Raw genomic sequence first — 18,208 nt, 5'->3', positions numbered from 1 at the left:
TATTATTCTCTTCTGTTCTGTTCTATTCTTCTTATTCCATTCCATTCTAGTTCTGAATTCCATTCCATATAGTCTATTCTATTCTAGTTCTGAATTCCATTCCTATTCTATTCCATTCCATTCCATTCTAGTTCTGAATTCCAATCCATTCCTTATCTTATTGTATTGTATTCTATTCTAGTTCTGAATTCTATTCCATTCCTATTCTATTCCATTCCATTCTAGTTATAAATTCCTATTCTATTCTATTCCATTCCATTCCATTCTAGTTCTGAATTCTATTCCATTCCTTATTGTAATACAATACAATACAAGGAATGGAATGGAATTCAGAACTAGAATAGAATACAATACAATTTGTATTGTATTCTATTCTAGTTCTGAATTCCATTCCATTCCTATTCTATTCCTATTCTATTCCATTCCATTCCATTCTAGTTCTGAATTCTATTCCATTCCATATATTCTAGTTCTGAATTCCATTCCATTCCTTATTGTATTGTATTCTATTCTGTTCTAATCGGGGCATCCTACAACAACCCCGCGAGGAAGGACGGTCATTGGTGAGCCTGGGGTCAAGGAGAGTCAACACGAAGTTGGGTGGCCTGGTCCTGCGTAGAAGTCAGTTGGATAAGATCCTGGGTAGGGCTGCTGCAGGGGGCTGTAATGATTACTGCCTGGGGATGGGGTTGGGCTAGATGACCTCTGAGACTCTTCTTAACTATTCTTGGGGCTGCTCTCTCCCCCCCCCCCCCCACCAAGCTGTAGGCCTCAAAAACTTCATTCCAGGTTGTTGAAAGCAAAATAAATGTTACCAGATGTTGGCAGTGTGGTGGGATGGAGAAGGGGATAAGCGTGATAGATGGATGGGTGGGTGTGGGGCAGGGTTAAGGTTAGGTAGGGAAGGAAGGAAGGAAGATAGATAGGAGAGAAAGGGGGAGTGAGAAAGAAAGAAAGAAAAGGAAGGAGAGAAAATAGGAGAAAAAGAGAGGAAGAAAAAAAGAAAGAAAAGGCAGGAGAGAAGATAGGAGAGAAAGACAAGGAGAAAGAAAGAAAGAAAAGGAAGGAGAGAGGATAGGATAGAAAGGGAGAGGGAGAAAGAAAGAGAAAAAGAAAAGGAAGGAGAGAATACAGTAGAGAAAGGGGAGGCAGAAAGAAAGAAAGAAAAAGAAAGAAAGAAGGAAGGAGAGAAGAGAGAAAGGGAGAGGGAGAAAGAAAGAGAAAGGAAAGAAAAAGAAAAGGAAGGAGATAATACAGGAGAGAAAGGGGGAGGGAGAAAGAGAAAAAGAAAGAAGAAAGAGAAAAGGAAGGAGAGAAGATAGGAGAGGAAGGGAGAGGGAGAAAGAAAGAGAAAGAAAGAGAAAGAAAGAAAGAAAGAAAGAAAAGGAAGGAGAGAAGATAGGAGAGAAAGGGAGAGGGAGAAAGAAAGAGAAAGGAAGGAGAATACAGGAGAGAAAGGGGGAGGAAGAAAGAGAAAGAAAGAAAAAAGAAAAAGAAAAGGAAGGAGAGAAAGAAAGAGAGAAAGGAAAGAGGAAAAAAGGAAGGAGAGAATACAGGAGAGAAAGGGGGGAGGGAGAAAGAGAGAAAGAAGGAAAGAAAAAAGAAAGAAAAGAAAAGACTTCTAAGACAATGCTTTAATGGTTTATGTCAGGGGTGTCCAAACTTGGGAACTTTAAGACTTGTGGACTTCAACTCCCAGAATTCCCCAGCCAGCCAGAGGAGCCTGCAAGGAGAAAGGGATGCAGCCATTTTTAAAAAGCCTTATTTCTCTTCTTCTCTTCCAGCGACATTCAGCATGGATGCTGCCCAGAGGGATGCCACTCTGTGGTACGTTGTGCAATCCGGCACGCTGATGATGGAGTACTTACGGGCCCGTGGGGAAGCCTCTTCGGCCGCGGCCTCTCGCCGTCGGTGGGCCTTCCTGCGCTCCCTACGGCAGCGAGGAGGAGGAGGAGAGGAGGAGGGAGAAGACGAGCTGGGGGAGGAGAAGGAAGAGGAGGAGGAGGAGGAAGGCGAGGAAGAAGAGGATGCCGAAGAGGAAGAGGTCTTCCTGGCCAGACAGACCTGCAGTGCCGGTTACCGGCGCGGCGGACGCCTGCGTTCGGTGGAGAGACGCTTCTGGGCTCGCCCGCGTAGCACCGAGTGGTGGGACCGGACAGTCCTGGAGACCTGGGACGATAGCGAGTGGTTGCAGAATTTCCGAATGTGCAAGGCCACCTTCTTGGACCTTTGCGCCCGGCTGTCTCCGGCGTTGCAGCGCCAGAAGACGCGCATGCGGATCCCGCTGAGCGTGGAGAAGCGGGTGGCCATCGCCCTCTGGAAGCTAGCCACCTCCGTCTGCTACCGCGACGTCGGCAACCAATTCGGCGTCGGCAGGTCCACTGCCGGATCGGTGGTGCTGGAAGTCTGCCGGGCCATTCAGAGGGTGCTTATGCGCTCCACGGTCAACGTGGGGAGCAACCTGGCGGAGATCGTCCGCGGTTTCGAGGCGAGGGGGTTCCCCAACTGCGCCGGCTTGGTGGGCACCAGCCACATGCCCATCCTGTGTCCTCCTCACCAAGCGTCGGAGTACGTCAACACCAAGGGCTACTACTCCATGGCCTTGCAAGCTTTGGTGGACCACCAAGGGAAGTTCACCCATCTCAGCGCGGGATGGCCCGGAAAGACGCACGAAGCCAAAATCTTCAACAAGTCCACCTTGTTCACCAAAGGTCAGGAAGGGACCCTCTTCGCTCCCGGTGCGGTGGAGATCGATGGCGTATCCATCCCTAGGGTCATTCTAGGAGGGCCGGCCTACCCTCTCCTTCCGTGGTTGATGGTGCCCTACACCGACGGTCTGGATGAGACCAAGGAGGCCTTCAACGCCACGTTGCGCCGGTGCCAGGAACCCTTGGAAGAAGCCTTCAGCCGCCTGAAGGGCCGGTGGCGCTGCCTGACGGGACGCAACGATTGCGCGGTGGAGAACCTTCCCCGCCTCATCTCGGCCTGTTGCGTCCTGCATAACATCTGTGAGGAGAAAGGGGAGGCCTACGAGGACAAGTGGGAGGTGGAGGCCAGGCAGCTGGCCGCCACCTTCGAACAGCCCCTGCAGCGCCCCGATACGCGCATTAAACCCGCCACACGGTCAGAGAAGGTCCGGGACGCGCTCTGCATGTACATGGCGGGGAGGATATGAGGAGCGGGAAGAGCGGAAGGAGGCCGGCGGTGGTGGTGCGGCGAGAATTGTGGGGGAGACCAGGCCTGAATTGAGACTTTGTGCCCAGGGCGGGGTCAGGTTTCACCCCAAAACTGAACCAAGAGTTGTGGGCCGCCGTTAGACTGTATTCTTGAAATTGATTTTGGTGTGAACAGTTCAGAAATCTAGGGTAGAGAATCCATAGCTTAGTGATTCTCAGTTTTGGCCACTGTAAGATGGATGGACTTCAACTCCCAGAATTCCCCAGCCAGCCATGCTGGCTAGGGAATTCTGGGAATTGAAGTCCACATGTTTGAAAGTAGCTGAGGTTGCTAACAGCCATATTGTCTGGGGAATTCTGGGAGTTGAAGTCCACCCATCTTACCAAGGTTGCGAACCTCCATACTGGCTGAGGAATTCTGGGAGTTGAAGTCCACCTATCTTACCAAGGTTGCTAACCTCCAACTGGCTGAGGAATTCTGGGAATTGAAGTCCACCATCTTAAAAGTTACCAACATTGCTGACTTCCATGCTGGCTGGGGAATTCTGGGAGTTGAAGTGCACCCATTTTACCAAGGTTGCTAACAGCCATATTGTCTGGGGAATTCTGGGAGTTGAAGTCCACCATCTTAACAACATTGCTGACTTCCATGCTGTCTGGGGAATTCTGGGAATTGAAGTCTACCCATTTTACCAAGGTTGCTAACAGCCATATTGTCTGGGGAATTCTGGGAATTGAAGTCTACCCATTTTACCAAGGTTGCTAACAGCCATATTGTCTGGGGAATTCTGGGAGTTGACGTCCACCATCTTAAAGTTATCAAGGTTGCTAACAGCCATATTGTCTGGGGAATTCTGGGAGTTGAACTCCACCCATCTTAAAGTGACAGGTTGCTGAACTTCATGTTGGCTGGGGAATTCTGGGAGTTGAAGTCCACACCTTAACCTCACCTTAAAAGTGGCTGAGGTTGACGTCCATCTAGCTTAAAACTGCCGAGGTTGAGAATCACTGTCTTACGCCGACTTGTATCCTTTGTGTAAATCGCCGTGAGTCATTCAATTACCATTGACGCTTGTTTTGCAAAGCGGATTAACCACCCCAGTACCGTTTATCTGCCTCCGCAGAGTGTCGGGGAAACGAAACACACCCTGCATTTAATTCTTTAATTCGTATTAGAGGATGATTGATGAGTTGGGTTCCCTGGTGATGTGGATCCCGGCTCAAGCCCAGGCTTGTACCCAGGTAAACCTCTAGCTGGCATGGTAGTTAAGAGAACCCCCAAGAGCCACTGAGATGGACGGCAAATAAATTTAATAAATAATAATAATAATCTATATATATAAAAACGTGTGTGTATATGTATGTTCCAGCGTAATTCTGGAACGCCTCGAGCAATTTCAACCAAATGGCCCTCTGGAAACAAATAACTGGGGGTAAGACACCCCTAAAACCCCTCGGGCTGTGTGTGTTCTGTTAAGATACAGCCTGTTGTGCCTTAAAATGGCTTCGACTGTACTGCTGTAAAATGGCTTCTTTTGTACAGTGGAGTTGCCGCGATAAACGGCTTCACAGTACTCCACAAAGGGGCTCCCTCTAGTAAGGGGGGAAATCCAACATTAGAAATTACGTTTGGTCTGGACATTTCCCCCCTATAAATAAATACCCAGGGAACGCCGGGTTATCGGCTAGTAATAAAATAATAATAGAAAGGAGCATACCAGATTGGGGTGAAGTTTTCCCGTATCTTCCTTTAGGATATTTTTTAAAAAAAACAAATCCAGAATATGGCTTTTTTGGGGGGGGGGGGAAGTGTTAGCCTTGGCAAAGGCCACTAGTTACCCTGGGTTTGGACCGGAAGCCAAAGAGCTCCTGAGGACTAGAATCTTTGGGATCCATTTTAACTTTATTTCATTTCGCGGCAGGGAGTGAGCCGATATATAAACTTAATAAATCAGTATTATTCTTCGTCAAAAGTTACTTTCAGTCAGGAAAGAGTAAAAAAAAAAAAAAGAGTCAATATGTCAGTATTGGGTCAATATAATACCCATTAAAACGAAAAAGGGGTAGATTTTGGTCACATTGGCATATTAATTGAATTATTTCCATTTTATTTTATTCATATCCTGCCTGTATTACATTTACGTATCACTCTAACCGTCCCAGCTATTATTATATAGCTAGTCCTCGACTTATGACCGTTCTTTTGAGTGACTGAAGTTACAACGGTACTGGGGGGAAAGTGACCATGTCCCACATTTACGACCGTTGCAACGTCCCCGTGGTTACGTGATTAAAATTTGGACGGTTGGCAACTGCCGTGGACTCACAACGGTGGCGGGTCTCACGTGATCCCCTTTTGCAAAGTCCAGGGGGAAGCCGGATTCACTTAACGACCGTGTGGCTAACTTAACAATAGTAGTGAATCACTTAACAACTGTTGCGGTCTGCCAGCAGCTGCAGAGCTGGCAGCAGAGTCAGAGAGTGAGAGGGTTGGGGAGGAACGTGGGCCAGTCCTGGGTCTGGGGAAGGCTCGGACGCGGGCTCTGTGTCGGAAGCAGAGAGAGGGCCAGGGCCGTATGCCAGTTAACAGCTGCCTTCGGAGTCAGACATCAGTGAGGCAGAAGAACAGCTGGAGCCTGTTCCCAGTGCGCGCATGTGCAGAGCTGCCAGAAGGCAAGCACAGTTAAGACAAAAGGGGCGACTTGGGAGTAAGGCTTGGAGATGATTGGCTCCTCCCCTAGGACATAAAGGAGGAGCAAAGGGAAGCAACTTTGTTCGTCCTGGTCGGTTTAAATTCTGAAGCTCTGTTTTGACTCTGTGTTCCGTGTGTCCTTGCCAAGCTAATTGCCAATTAGGTCTTTGGCAGCGTTTCAAGGGAGATCAAGGTGGGCGCTTATCAGCCTTATCCCGAAAGACTTTGGCAGACTTCTTTCGCACTCTTTACAAACTATTTTATGACTCATTACGGGCTGGGAATGAACATAATTCACAGCCGTTGAAATAAATAAGAGGGTTTGGGGGACTGAGCGTGTGCTTTGTAGTCTTAGGAAGCCTAGGTCAGAACAACGACCACGGTAAGATCGTAAAACGAGGCAAAACCCGCTGAACAAATGTCTCACTTAGCAACATAAATTTGGGGTTCAGTTGCGGTCGCAAGTCGAGGACTATTGGCATTGGGCATTTTCCGTTACTGCCTCATTCATTTCTGGCATTAAAAAACCTGCGGTTGCATTTGTACAATTAAAGTACAAAAGTATTAAGTTAATTCTCAATTTAACCTGTTTCCCGGGTTAGCTTCGTGCCTTAAACCATAAACCAGCCTAACAGGATGATGGAAACCATGATAAACAAAGACTTCAAAGATTATTTACTGGCGTGCCTCTTACACAAGCTATATTTCGTTTTCTCGGGTGCTTTTTGCATGGCGAAAGAAAGTCAGCCCCAAAATTTCTTTACACCGTTGCTCTAAGCTTGAATTCGAATTCCAGCTGTAAAGTAAGAAACACATCTGAGGAGAGGAGGAAACAAGCCATGTTGTGACAATCACAAACTACACAAACCCACGAGGTTTGTGTGACGGGAAGATTGCCGGCTGGGGTGAAAAATGAAGCAACTCTTCCTCCATGAGGACTATAAACTTGTCAAGGAAGTTTACAACCAAGCGATTGAAGAACTCAAAATGGAATAAAACAGGTCAAATCATGTGCATATTTAACAAAATAGGGTTTAGTGCAAATATAAGCACACTGGGGCACAGGCCGTTCATACACACATTGTTGGCATTGTCGGTAATTGCAGATGTGATCTTGAGATTTGGAACGGCGCGGTGGCCTAGAGGTGGAGCTGTCGCCTCGCAATCAGAAGGCTGTGAGCTCAATCCTAGGTAGAGGCTGATTTTTCTCTCTGGGCACAATGAGAATATATCTGCCGAAACAAAACTCTGCATTGGCAACAGGGAAGGGCATCCGGCCAGTAAATACTGCTAGCTCCATTCCATTGCCCTGGCAAGGATGATGAACTTGAGATGTTTTTGCTGAGTGACGCATTTATTGGAAAAGGGCAAATTGTGTCGTTAGGGATGGAAAACTGAAAAGGCCAATGTTATAATGTCATCAGATCTTTGCTGGCCGGGGAATTCTGGGAGTTGAAGTCCACCGCTTAAAAAGACCACCCTGACTGAAATACACCAATCTAACCTATAGTTTTCAACCGATAAAAATAAAAATTAAAAGAACATTTGAATTTTGAAAGGGATCAAGACTTCGAGGCTTGCAAAGAGACACCATCCAAATGAAAAATAGTCAATTTTGCATTTATACGGAACTCGTGAGCTAATTCTACGGAGAACAAAAGCCAATTGAAGAGGGACAGAAATTTAAAGTTTTATTTTGTGCAAATGTCTTTTACAACAGTCGGCTAGCTCCGTAATTCATCCTAGATTAAAAAGTCATTTTCCTACAGGATTTGTAAGAAAAAAATCTTCATTTGTCCTATTTATTTAGTCCTTTCACCCCTGTATATTTCAAATCTCTCTTTTGAAAGCATTAGCAGCATTAGACAAAAACTCTATTAATTATTATCTTTTAAAAGGAACTGTGCCCCCCCCAATAATATTAAAATATATTTGACACACGGTACAAAACAATCAGAAATCAATAAGAGTCTTCACGTATGACCGCAGTCCAGCTTTTTAAAGGCTAAGCAAGACAGTGGCTGAGGGAGGTTTGCCCCGTTTTACGACCTCTCTTGCCGCTGCTCTTCAGCGAATGGGAATGGCTGCAGTCGTTTAAGTGAGTCGCCCGGTTGTTAAGCGAGCCTGCCTTCCCCGTTGACTTGGCTCGTCAAGACGGTCGCAAAAGGGAATTGAGTGACCCCCCCTGGGGACGCTGCAACCGTCGTAAATGCGAGTCCGTTGGCGAGTGTCCGAACCTGGATCGCACAGCTAGGGAGGGGAGGCTGCAACGGTCGTGGGGAAAGCAGACATAAGTCGTAACTTTGAACTGTCACTAAGCGAACGTTCGTAAGTTGGACGCTGCCTGTAATACAAGGAACTCCCCTTTTAAGAATAGCTTCTACTGCAGGAGTGTCAAACTCAAGGCCTGCGGGCCGGATTCGGCCCACGATGTGGTCTGATCCGGCCCAAGGGGCCATCATGGAAAATGAAAGGAGTTGGCCCGCTTCGGCCCAGTGCAGAGAGGAAACATGGCAGCAGTTTGGGGAGTGGTGTCAAGCTGGCCACACCCACCCGGAAACCCCCCCCCCCAGGTCAACCACAGTCCCGATACGGCCCTCAATGAAATTTGAGTTTGACACCCACCAATTCCCCAGCCGGCAAGTTATTGGTACGCGGCTGAGAAACCGCTCCACATCTGGAATTGTTAAGACGCAGATGTTGTGTGGACTTTGGACAGGTAGTCCTCGACGTACTAGAGTTTGTTGAGCGACCGTTTGAAGTTAGAACAGCAGTGTATGGGGGGTGGGGGGGGGGAAATGACACAATCGTGTTTCGTAATTGTGAATTCCCCAAAACGAAATTATTACTAAAAGCAATTTAAAACTGGAACTGGATAATGTCCGATTTAAAATGACGTTGGAATAAAATAACCATCTAAAGGAAAATTGGAATAAAACGGGGGGGAAAAAACACTTGGCAGCCGACTCGTACTTATGACGGTCGCAGATTCCCCGGGGTTACACGGTCCCCTTTTGCGACCTTCCGACAAGCAAAGTCCACGGGGAAGCCAGGTTCACTTAACAACCTGATTCTTGCTTATTTAACAACTGCAGTGATTCACTTGACATAGAATGGTACCGTGGCCTAGAGGTGGGGGTTTCGCCTCCCAGTTAAGAGGCTGTGAGTTCGATCCTAAGTAAAGGCAAATATTTCTCTCTCTGGGCTCAATGAGAATATATCTGCCGAACAAAACTCCGCATTGGCGACCAGGAAGGGTATCCGGCCAGTAAAACACTCCGCTCCATTCAGTTGCCCAAGACTCCACCCCGCAAGGGATTACGGGGTCATTAAAGGTGATTTACTTAACAAATCCAAAAGTCCTAAGAGGGAGCAAAACTCCCTTCGCCAATGTCTCGCTTAGCAACAAAAATGTCGGGCTCCATTGCGGTCGTACGTCGAGGACTACATTGCTGCACATCTGGAATTGAGAAAGGAAGACGATATTTGGACTTTGCAACGCAGCCAGGGAAACTGCGTGGAAAATTCCTCAAGTCACCAGGAATTGAAATTCAGAAGGAATTTTTTTAAAAAAAATCCTAATCGTTTTTCAAAATTAGGGAGAAAAAGAGTTGTGCTTTTTGTTAGCTGGAGAGCGATGTAAATTAGAGAAATAAATAAATTTAAAAGCAAAAATGGACTAGAGTAGCACCCAATAGGATGGATTGTCCATCACATCTGCAGCAGATGCATTGGTGGTTCAGTGGTAGAATTCTCGCCTGCCACGCGGGAGGCCCGGGTTCGATTCCCGGCCAATGCAACTGACTTTTTTTTTGTGTGTGTGTCCCAAGGGGTCTAATTTTTCTAGGGAAAAAAAATATTTTGCCAGCAATGTGGTTCCCTGGAGAATTCTGGGAGTTGAAGTCCACATGTCTGAAAAAGTTTTTTAAAAACCCAAATCCCACGGCTGTTTGCGGAGAAGATCCTGAAAAATGTCACCAGTTGTTTTCCCAAAACTTACTTACCTCTCTGGGATCCAGGATAATACATTGAAAATTTACAGCCAGTCCTCATTTTACGGCCTCAATTTGGGAATCAGGCTTTCCGGGTCTAAGCCATGTGGTTGTTAAGCGAGTCCCCCCGTCATGATTTCTACGACCTTTTTGCTACATTCGTTAATTGAATTGCATGGCCACTAAACGAATCCAGCTTCCTCCCGACTTAGCTCGTGGGAAGGTCACAAGCGCAGATCGCATTGACAACCAGGAGGCTACAACCGTCGTTAAGTACGTGCCAGTTCCCCGAATTGTGACGGTGAGGAGGCTACGATGGTCGTAAGTGTGAAGCTCAATCATCAGTCTCTTATTTCTGGTTTTCTTGTCAATGCAAGAAATATATTGGAGCGTTGTGTGCCCTGGCCCTTAAAAAACAATATTTTTCAAAAAATAAAAATAAAAAGAACCATTAAAAGAAACCAAACCGTCAATCGTGGTTACTTTGAATTCCCAAGTTACGCTAAACCTCGATTCTTAAAACCAGGGAGTTGTCTTTGAAGCCAACATCCAGGCCATAAAACCAAGAGTTTCTAAAATCATTCCTTTAGCTAGGATCCCCCAATGCCTTCAGCCAGGCCTGGGACAAAAGCGGGAATCCAAGTCGCTAGTCCCTAAGAATTATGTACACTACAGGAGAGCTGTGAATGGAAAAGTCAGTTTGTTAACCCCAACAATATCAGGGTTTTGTGTTTTTTTGAAGGAGCAAAGAGGGGGAGGTCGGGATTATTTACCCCCCCCCCTTAGGGCCAAGGACGCCAGAAGGGGGGATGCAGGGAGATGTTTTTGACCGACGGGGGGGTTCGGGGGTCTCTCAGCCGGCCCCCCAGCTGTCCCGTGCTGCAGGAAGCCCCCTCCAAGATGGCAAAAGTTTGGTTTGGCCGCAACTGGGAGCAGGAAGCTTCGGGAGTCCCGGCGGGAGATTCCTCGGCCGACGAAGCGGGAGAAAAATCCACCGGTGACGGATCCAACGTGGCGGTGAGATAGATATGAAGTGTCTCCCACAGGTGTCTCTGGACGGACGGGGGGCTTCGCCGGATGAAGGAGGCTAGGTGTCCGAAACACGCCCGGAAGCCCCTGGCGTAGCAGGTCTGCAGGCCGCCAACTTCGGAGGGATTCGCACCTGGAACAGGGGAACGGCAAGAGCCGGGAGGAGGCTGGTCACGGCCAACCCAAACTAAGGGCAGCCCTAACCAGCACCGGATCTAGAAACCGGTGGCGTTCCAAAATCAGCCAGTAGAAGCCACAAATTCGAATCAAATTCGAAGATTTATGCCCCCCCCTTTTTTTAAATGGAAAATCCCCCTCTGGATTGGGAAACCGAGCCTCCGGGTAGTCCTCGGCTTACGACTGTTGTTTTGGCAAGCATTCGAAGTTGCCAAAAGCGACTTAAGGCCAGTCCTCGCACTTACGACCCTGTGGTCACAGGATCCAAATTCAGGCCCTGGGCAACCGGCATATACAAATACTCCTCGCCTTACGACAATTCGCCTAGTGACCGCTCAAAATGACGACGGCACTGAAAAAAAGGGACTTGTGACCCTTTTTTCACACTTACGACGGTTGCAGTCACGGGATTGACATTTGGATGCTTGACCACTGACTCACAGTTTTGACGGTGGCTGTGTCAAGTGAACTCCTTTTGCGACTCTCAGACAGGGAAAGTCAATGGGGAAGCTGAACTCACTTAACAACCACAGGGATTCATTTAACAACCATGACGAGAAAAGTCATTAAAACTGAGGCAAAACCTGCTTAACAAATTTCTCAACTGAGCAACATCAATTTGGGGCTTTAATTTTGGGTCGTAAGTCGAGGACGACCTGTCATTATGACGGTCGCAACAGCATCATGCGCTTGACCACCACTGACTCACATTTATGACGGTCGCAGTGTCCCGGGGTCAAGAGAACCCCTTTTGCGACCCTCTGACAAGCAAAGTCAATGGGTAAGGCAGATTCACTTAATGACTGTGTAACTTACTTAACAACTGCAGTGATTTGCTTAAGCACCATGTCAAAGATGGTTGGGTGCTGGCTAGGGAATTCTGGGAATTGAAGGCCTGTTCACCGTTCCCCGCCCCCCCCCCCACACACACGTTAAAGCATGCTAGGTGATGAATTCTGGGAGTTGAAGTCCACCCCATGTTAAAGCACGCTGGGTGATGAATTCTGGGAGTTGAAGTCCACCCTACTTTAAAGCATGCTGGATGAGGAATTCTGGGAGTTGAAGTCCGCCCCATGTTAAAGCATGCTGGATGAGGAATTCTGGGAGTTGAAGTCCACCCCATGTTAAAACATGCTGGATGAGGAATTCTGGGAATTGAAGTCCACCCCATGTTAAAGCACGCTGGATGAGGAATTCTGGGAGTTGAAGTCCACCCCACTTTAAAGCATGCTGGATGAGGAATTCTGGGAGTTGAAGTCCACCCCATGTTAAAACATGCTGGATGAGGAATTCTGGGAGTTGAAGTCCACCCCATGTTAGAGGATACTGGATGAGGAATTCTGGGAGTTGAAGTCCACCCCATGTTAAAGCACGCTGGATGAGGAATTCTGGGAGTTGAAGTCCACCCCATGTTAGAGGATACTGGATGAGGAATTCTGGGAGTTGAAGTCCACCCCATGTTAAAACACGCTGGATGAGGAATTCTGGGAGTTGAAGTCCACCCCTTACTACCATTCATCTCCCACTATCGGTTTTCCTTCCTTCCCACCCACCGGCTACAGAGGTGAATTTGACTTACCCTGGGGAATGGCTGCCTTATTCCTCTCTTGCAGATACCCCACGGCGAGCTCCAGGATCTCCGCCTTCTCCACTTTGGGGTTCTTGAGGGTCTGTGAAAGAAAAGGGAGGGGTCCGAGAAGAGAGAGATGAAAGGGCAACGCGAAACTCCGGACGCTGCCTGCCAAGTGGAACCTCCCCAGCCAGGAGCAGTCTAGCTGCGTCCCACTTAAAGATACAGAATAGAAGATACGTCACCTGGGCTTCCTTCCAACAGAGGGAGACGGAGGAGATGATGAAATCATGTGAGTGTAGTAGGTATGTAAGTAAGTGATTTTTTTTTCCAAGTGTGGCCCCTTTAAGAGGGGCGGACTTCAACTCCCAGAATTCCCTGGCGCCAACCTTCCCTTCCCATGCAACTAACCAATAGAGCCACTGACTAGTCCGCCATTTTAGGGCATACCTCTTTAAGAGCTGCTGGGTCAGGTAGAGCAGGAGCTCCCCCTGCTGGCAGGTAAGTGAAATAGGTGGCTCATGCACTTCAATGCACTTGCAGGGGGTTCAATCAACTCTTAAGGCCGCCTAGAAAAAAAATGGAGGACTGCCACGACTAATTTGGGCGTTTATATCTTGGTGAAGATTTAATTCTTGAATTGATTTAGATCCTGCTTGTATTGGTTTCATAAATAACTCACGGCAGCTAACATACCTGGTATTCTTTGCTCCTCCTATTTTTCTCACCACAAACACCCTGTGAGGTGGGATAGATCCAGAGTCAGCCAGCTGGCTTTCACAACTAAGGCAGGACTAGAACTCACTATCTCCTAGGGTGATTGGCCCAAAGTTACCCAGCTGGATTCATGCCTAGGGTAGGAACTGGAACTCACCATCTCCTGGTGATTGGCCCAAAGTCGTCCAATCAGCTTTCACACCTAGGGCGGGACTAGAACTCACTATCTCCTGGTGATTGGTCAAAAGTTACCCAACTGGATTCATGCCTAGGGTGGGACTAGAACTCCCCAACGGCTGGGGATTGGCCTAAAATCACCCTGCCAGTTTTTATGGCATAGGCGGGACTAGAACTCACTGTCTCCTGGTGATTGGCCCAGAGTCACCCAGCCGGCTTCCATGCCTAAGGCGGGACTAGAACTCTTCACTGTCTCCTGGTGATTGGCCCAAAGTCGTCCAATCAGCTTTCACACCTAGAGTGGGACTAGAACTCACTGTCTCCTGGTGATTGGCCCAAAGTCACCCAACTAGCTTTCATACCTAGGGCAGGACTAGAACTCACTGTCTCCTGGTGATTGGCCCAAAGTCATCCAATCAGCTTTCACACCTAGAGTGGGACTAGAACTCTTCACTGTCTCCTGGTGATTGGCCCAAAGTCGTCCAATCAGCTTTCACACCTAGAGTGGGACTAGAACTCACTGTCTCCTGGTGATTGGCCCAAAGTCACCCAACTAGCTTTCATACCTAGGGCAGGACTAGAACTCACTGTCTCCTGGTGATTGGTCAAAAGTTACCCAACTGGATTCATGCCTAGGGTGGGACTAGAACTCCCCAACATCTGGGGATTGGCCTAAAATCACCCTGCCAGTTTTTATGGCATAGGCGGGACTAGAACTCACTGTCTCCTGGTGATTGGCCCAAAGTCGTCCAATCAGCTTTCACACCTAGAGTGGGACTAGAACTCTTCACTGTCTCCTGGTGATTGGCCCAAAGTCGTCCAATCAGCTTTCACACCTAGAGTGGGACTAGAACTCACTGTCTCCTGGTGATTGGCCCAAAGTCACCCAACTAGCTTTCATACCTAGGGCAGGACTAGAACTCACTGTCTCCTGGTGATTGGTCAAAAGTTACCCAACTGGATTCATGCCTAGGGTGGGACTAGAACTCCCCAACATCTGGGGATTGGCCTAAAATCACCCTGCCAGTTTTTATGGCATAGGCGGGACTAGAACTCACTGTCTCCTGGTGATTGGCCCAAAGTCGTCCAATCAGCTTTCACACCTAGGGTGGGACCAGAACTCACTGTCTCCTGGCGATTGGCCCAAAGTTACCCAGCTGGATTCATGCCTAGGGTGGGAACTGGAACTCACCAACTCCTAGTGATTGGCCCAAAGTCCCCCAACCAGCTTTCACAGCTAGGGTGGGATTAGAACTCACCATCTCCTGGTGATTGGCCCAAAGTCATCCAATCAGTTTTCACACCTAGAGTGGGACTAGAACTCTTCACTGTCTCCTGGTGATTGGCCCAAAGTCACCCATCTTGCTTTTATGGTAAGATGGGACTAGAACTCACCGTCTCCTGACAATTGGCCCACAGTCACCCATCTGGCTTTTATGCCTCAGGTGGGACTAGAACTCACCGTCTCCTGGAGATTGGCCCAAAGTCACCAACCAGCTTTCATGTCTAAGGCAGAACTAGAACTCCCAATCTCCTGGTTTCTAGTCTGGTGCATTCACCACTAGACCAAACTGGCTCTGAGGTGCCATGCACTACACTTCCCATCCCATGTGTGGGTGGGTGGGAGGGTGGGAGGGAAGGGAGAGGGGGTCAAGCTTTAGGGGGCGACACTCGCTGACCTGGCAGTGGGTTTTCTGCAGGAGAAGAAGGCGCAATTCCTCCAAATTCTTATTGATACGGTCCCGACGCCGTTTCTCCACCAAGGGTTTCAGCATCTGAGGAGAGAGAAAACCAAATGGGGGGTTGACCCCTGGGTGGGGTGGGCTATCTATACGGGAGCCCTGGAGGTCTTTGCCCGCCTGCTTGCTAATGCCCCTTTCCACTGGTTAATTCTAAATCTTCTTCTTCTTTTAATGACGCCATTGTGGGATGGAGTCTGGGCAACTGAATGTTTACTGGCCGGATGCGATCCCTGTCACCAGTGCGGGGTTTTGTTCAGCAGATATACTGCATTCTCATTGTGCCCAGAGAGAGAAATATCTGCCTCTACCTAGGATCAAACTCACAGCCTCCTGATTGGGAGGTGAGAGTTCTACCTCTAGGCCACGGCCCCAACTCCTAATGATTAATTATCAATGCACCAGAAAATTTAGATATTTGGGGGTGGGGTGGGGGGGCGGTGCCTGGATTTAAGCCTTTGCTTTCTGGACCTCAAGAAGGGGATGGGATGTATTCACACAATCATGCTGGATTAGGGTTTGATAGGTCCCCATGATGAACTTTTCATTAAAATATTCCAGCTGTGTTTCTCCGCTTCCGCCATTTTAAGACCTGTGGACTTCAATTCCCAGAATTCCCCAGCCAGCTGGCTGGGGAATTCTGGGAGTTGAAGTCCACAACAAGGAAAATTGCTTTAGCTTAAAGCGGTGCAGATGATTTCATTTCATTTCATTATTTCAGTTCAGTACATTTCATTATTTTTATTTCTTTTCATTTTATCCTTTTTATTGTGTTATTTCGTTTCATTTCGGTTTTATTTCTTTTTGTTATTTTTACGATTATTTCATTTCATGATTTTCATTTCATTTCATTTTATCATTGCAAGTGCTTTTATTATTTAACACTGGGAGTTTTTAAGAAGATGTTGGATAGCCATTTGTCTGAAACGGTGTAGGGCTTCCTGCCTGAGCAGGGGGTTGGACTAGAAGACCTCCAAGGTCCCTTCCAACTCTGTTATTCTATTCCTATTCCTATTCTATTCAGCAGGGGGTTGGACTAGAAGACCTCCAAGGTCCCTTCCAACTCTGTTATTCTACTCCTATTCCTATTCTATTCAGTAGGGGGTTGGACTAGAAGACCTCCAAGGTCCCTTCCAACTCTGTTATTCTATTCCTATTCCTATTCTATTCAGCAGGGGGTTAGACTAGAAGACCTCCAAAGTCCATTCCAACTTGGTGATTCTATTCTATTCTATTTGATTTTTTTTTAATTATATAGCTGTGTACTCGCAACTCAAGGGGGGCTTAGGAGGAGATCAAAACACAATCTAAAAGAAATAATATAATAATAAGATATTAAAAACCCTCCACCACCGCCACTATCCCCGCCCCAAATCAGGAAATAAACATGATGAAAAAAATGTTTTCTTAAATTATCTGTGATCCCAAACTTGAGGATTTGGAAGATTAAAAATTATATTAATATATATATATTAGTATATATGTGTGTGTGTGTGTGTGTGTGTGTTGTATTTGTGCTGATAAATAAAGGGAGACTAGTATAGATCTATTTCAAGCTATTTAGCTCTCATCAGCTAGCCATACCCTTACTGGGATTTGAACCTGGGCTGTATTACATATGAGGCAGGAGTCTTAGCCACTAAGCCACAGTAACACACACACATACATACATACATACATACATGCATGCATGCATGCATACATACATATTTTGCAGGTGAGTAAAAAGGGACTTGGATAGCAAATAATCAATTGGTCCATTGATTATTTGAGACTTGGATGGCAAGTAATCAATATTCTTGGATGGCCAATAATCCATCCATCCATCGATTGATTATTTGGGGCTTGGATGGCCAATAATCCATCCATCAAATCCATCCGTCCAAGCCCTCCAATGGATACAAGCAGCCTTCTGCCCCCTCGTGTCCCAGGGATTCCCACCCAGCCGTGTTTCTAACCGAGCCCCCCCCCATCGTGGTTAGTTTAATGCTGGCTTGGCTGGGGAAGCCCCCTCCCCGTCCGGGGCTCGGCGGAGACGGAGCGGCGCCCCCAGCCCCCTTCGGAAGAGCCGCCGGTACCTTTCTCACCCCCGCCGGCTGCGAGCTCTCGGTCACCAGCATCCTCCTCCGCCGCCGCCGCCTGGTCCAAGGGAGACGCCGAGTGTGGTCGCCCCGCGCGCGGCTCCTTTAAGCCCTCGCCCCCCTCCCCTCCCCTCCACCCCCCCCACCCCCACGCCCCCCCGGAGGTGTGAAAAGGGCAGGGCAAGGAGGCTTCTCTTTCTTTCTTTCCTTCCTTCCATCTTTCTTTCTTTCTTTCTTTCTTTCTTTCTTTCTTTCTTCTTTCTTTCTTTCCTTCTTTCTTTCTTTCCTTCCTCTCTCCTTCCTTCTTCCTTCCTTCTTTCTTTGTCTTTCTCTCTCTTCTTCCTTCCTTTTCCTTTCTTCTTCTTTCTGTCTTTCCTCCTTTCCTTCCTTCTTTTTCTTTCCCTCTCTTTTCTTCCTCTTTCTTTCTTTCCTTCCTTCCTCTCTCCTTCCTTCTTCCTTTCTTTTTCTTTCTCTCTCTTTCTTCCCTTCTTTCCTTCTTTCCTCTCTCCTTCTTTCTTCCTTTCTTTGTCTTTCTCTCTCTTCTTCCTTCCTTTTCCTTTCTTCTTCTTTCTGTGTTTCTTTCTTCTTTCTTTCCTTCTTTTTCTTTCCCTTTCTTTTCTTTCCCCCTCTTTTCTTCCTTCCTTTTTCTTTCTTCCTTCCTTCCTTCCTTCCTTTTTCTTCCCTTCTTTCCTTCCTTCCTTCTTTCTTTCTTTCTTCCTGCCTGCCTGCCTGCCTTCCTCCCTCTCTCCTTCCTTCTTCCTCTCTGTTTCTTTCTCTCTCTCTTTTCTTCCTTCCTTTTCCTTTCTTCCACTTTCCTTCCTTTTTCCTTCCTTTTTCCTTCCTTCCTTTCTTTTTCTC

General features: G+C 47.5%; 2 protein-coding genes across 2 annotated transcripts; one reads left to right on the top strand and one right to left on the bottom strand.

Annotated features, from left to right (window-relative positions):
- The first annotated feature begins 612 nt into the window (after nucleotides 1-612).
- LOC309400813 (uncharacterized protein) lies at nucleotides 613-3,607 on the top strand. The gene is made up of 2 exons (XM_081969501.1): nucleotides 613-642; nucleotides 1,785-3,607. Exon 2 carries the CDS (start codon nucleotides 1,796-1,798, stop codon nucleotides 3,173-3,175), a length of 1,380 nt encoding a protein of 459 aa, XP_081825627.1. The 5' UTR covers nucleotides 613-642; nucleotides 1,785-1,795; the 3' UTR covers nucleotides 3,176-3,607.
- Nucleotides 3,608-10,221: 6,614 nt separating this feature from the next.
- On the bottom strand, nucleotides 10,222-17,416 carry LOC309400742 (transcription factor HES-7-like). Its single transcript, XM_081969378.1, has 4 exons — nucleotides 17,348-17,416; nucleotides 15,210-15,305; nucleotides 12,646-12,736; nucleotides 10,222-11,022 (listed from the first exon to the last, which is right to left on the bottom strand). Exons 1-4 carry the CDS (start codon nucleotides 17,387-17,389, stop codon nucleotides 10,643-10,645), a joined length of 609 nt encoding a protein of 202 aa, XP_081825504.1. The 5' UTR covers nucleotides 17,390-17,416; the 3' UTR covers nucleotides 10,222-10,642.
- Nucleotides 17,417-18,208: the final 792 nt, after the last annotated feature.

The sequence above is a fragment of the Natrix helvetica genome (assembly GCF_964273705.1).
Source record: "Natrix helvetica genome assembly, chromosome: W".
NCBI lineage: Eukaryota > Metazoa > Chordata > Lepidosauria > Squamata > Natricidae > Natrix > Natrix helvetica.
This window is presented reverse-complemented; position numbering and strand designations above follow the sequence as displayed.